A 2,867-nucleotide genomic window follows, 5' to 3' on the forward strand; every position below is an offset into this window, starting at 1 on the left:
GTCTTCTGTTATTTAAAACAAGTCCTGCAACCCAGCGTGATCTAGACTGCAGAGAGAGGGAAAGTGTGGTAACAGCACAGACAAAGATAACAACACACCATCACCCGAGAGAGAACGAACCCCACACAACCACGGACCAACACACCTGCAGAGAGATACAACAAACACCACCACACCTGCAGAGAGATAAAAAACAAACACCATCCCTGCAAGAGAATACAACAACACACCTTCACCCTGCAGAGAGATACAACAACTACAACCATTCACCCTGCAGAGAGATAAAAACCACATCACCAAGTACCACCAACATACTCCTGCGAAGATAACACACATAGCGAGAGAACAACACCACCATCACCCTGCAGAGAGATACAACAACACACATCACCCTGCAGAGAGATACAACAACACACCATCACTGCAGAGATACAAACACACACACACCATCACCTGCAGAGAGATACAACAACACCACCTCACCTGCAGAGAATACAACAACACCACCATCACCCTGCAGAGAGATCAACAAACACCACCATCACCCGCGAGAGATGACAACACCACACATCACCCTGCGGAGAGAACAACAACACCACATCACCCTGGAGAGATACACAACACACATCACCTGCAGAGAGATGCAACAACAACATCACCCTGCCAGAGAGATACAACAACACCACCATCACCTGCATAGAGATGAACAACACCACCATCACCCTGCAGAGAGATACAACAACCACACATCACCCTACAGAGAGAACACAAACACATCACCCGAAGATACACAACACCACCATCACTGCAGAAGATACAACAACACACCATCACCCATGCAGAGAGATACACAACACCAACCATCACCCTGCAGAGAGATGGCAAAACACCACACATCACCTGCAGAGAGAACAACAACACCACCATCACCCTGCAGAGAGACAACAAACCACCATCACCCAGAGAGGATACAACAACAACAGCAGGGAATACACACACACCATCACCCACAGAAGAAACAACAAACACCACCATCACCTGCAGAAGATACAACAACACACCTCACCCGGCAGAGATACAACAACACCACCATCACCATGCAGAGAGATACCAACAACACCTCCAATTCAACCCTGAGAGAGATGCAAGCAACACCCACCTCACCCTGCAGAAAAGCAACAACACCACCATCAACTGCAGAGAGATACAACAATACCACATCACCCTGCCAGAGACGATAAACAATGGGACATGCTGTCCTGTCCTCTAACCATTGTTGTTATTGTAACCCACCTGTCAAGCAACCATTTATTACGTGTTAAGGTTCAAAAGTTTGTTTGATTGAAGGGAGTCCTGAGGTGATTAGTTAAGTCTGCTAACTCATGATGAAAGAGATGCTGTAAAGTTGGTCAAAATATCAAAGGGATTACAAAGACACAGAGAGTAAAATACAGACAGAGTAATATGCAGACATGGATGACTGCACACAGGAGCTCAGGCAATCATAAATACACACACGCGTACACACAAACTCACACACACACGTGATGTCTCACCTATGGCATCTCCCTGCTCGTGCACCATACTGGCCAGATCTCGCATGATTTGGCTGACATCCAACATGTCCCTCTGTAAAGGAAACAGACAACGAAGGGTTAAATAAATACATTCTACTCCAGAGGTCATGGGTCATCCACATTCCCGGCCTTTCTTCTTCTATAGTCCTGATGGATTCCCCAAAATAGACAGGGATATGGAAGTCAAAGCATGAAACAATTTCAAGAAATATATCGAAACTACTCTCTGAGAAGTTAACGGTTCAATGCAGCCATTAAAAAAAAATCTAAATATCAAATCATTTCTGGTTAACAATTAATAAGTACTGTCATTGTTTCAATGAAAATGGTCAAAAATAATCAAAAATAGTTTCTTAGCAAAAAKCATTTAGCATTTTATTAGTCTATTAACTTTTAACGCCTGGTGATGATGCCAGGCAGGCCAAAACTCCACAAATGCAAAATGAGCTGAAATTTCAAGCTGTCTTGTCAAACAGCTSTTACACTAAAAGGGCATTATCTTCATTTTCACAATTTCACAGTACTAYTCCAACCTCATATTGTGGAAATATTTATAAAAGACAGCTAAATCTAGTTTTTGACTGCACTGCCCCWTTAAAATCCACCACGCTAAGCCCATTAAAAACGAAATGTAAATTTGTGTTTCATATAAAACTATTTAAACATGTATGGACACAGTAATTGATAGTGTTGTTCACTTCTGTTTTCGTTTCAGTGTGCAGTCTGGCCACTGCAGAGAGAGAGAGAATTACCACACTAGGTGACCTGCACTTTTTTCCCTCCTCGCCAGTTTTCTGAATCTGTTCACTGTGTATCAGCTCAAAGCAATATGAAGGCGTATAAAACATCTGTCTATCTCCTTCTCACAGGTCCCCCTTTCCTCCATTATAGCACCATGCAATCACAGCTGCGTTTGTATAGCCTCACCCACTGGGCCATCCATCACAGGTGTCTGATATTGCTGTGGAAACTGGCAGCAGCCATCCTGGCTCTTGGCAAACACCATCTGGTTGGATCCAAAATGGCCTCTGGCAAAACCTTGTGACGCTAAAGACTTTGCTTGCTGCTTTCGTCTTTGGGCAACCCTCTCCATCACACAGGAATAGAATAACAACACATTTATTTTACCTGGCAAAGCGGTTGCTGGCAATCTGAACTCAGTTCATTCCAATGACAGAACGCTATGACAAAGTCATAAGTGAGAAAGAGAGAGCAGAGAGAGAGAGAAGAGAGAGAGAGAGAGAAGAGAAAGAGAGAGAGAGAGAGAGCAGAGAGAGAGAGAGAATGAGA

General features: G+C 43.8%; 1 protein-coding gene across 1 annotated transcript in view; it reads right to left on the minus strand.

The window, feature by feature from the left end:
* Positions 1-1,625, minus strand: part of LOC111958728 (syntaxin-12-like) — a 61,845-nt gene extending 60,220 nt beyond the window's left edge. The window contains exon 1 of the mRNA XM_023979971.2: positions 1,557-1,625. Coding sequence (XP_023835739.1) covers positions 1,557-1,623 — 67 coding nt within the window. The 5' untranslated portion in view covers positions 1,624-1,625. The remainder of the gene's footprint in view (positions 1-1,556) is intronic.
* Between the last annotated feature and the right edge of the window lie 1,242 nt (positions 1,626-2,867).

This window comes from Salvelinus sp. IW2-2015, linkage group LG35 (assembly GCF_002910315.2).
Source record: "Salvelinus sp. IW2-2015 linkage group LG35, ASM291031v2, whole genome shotgun sequence".
Taxonomy (NCBI): domain Eukaryota; kingdom Metazoa; phylum Chordata; class Actinopteri; order Salmoniformes; family Salmonidae; genus Salvelinus; species Salvelinus sp. IW2-2015.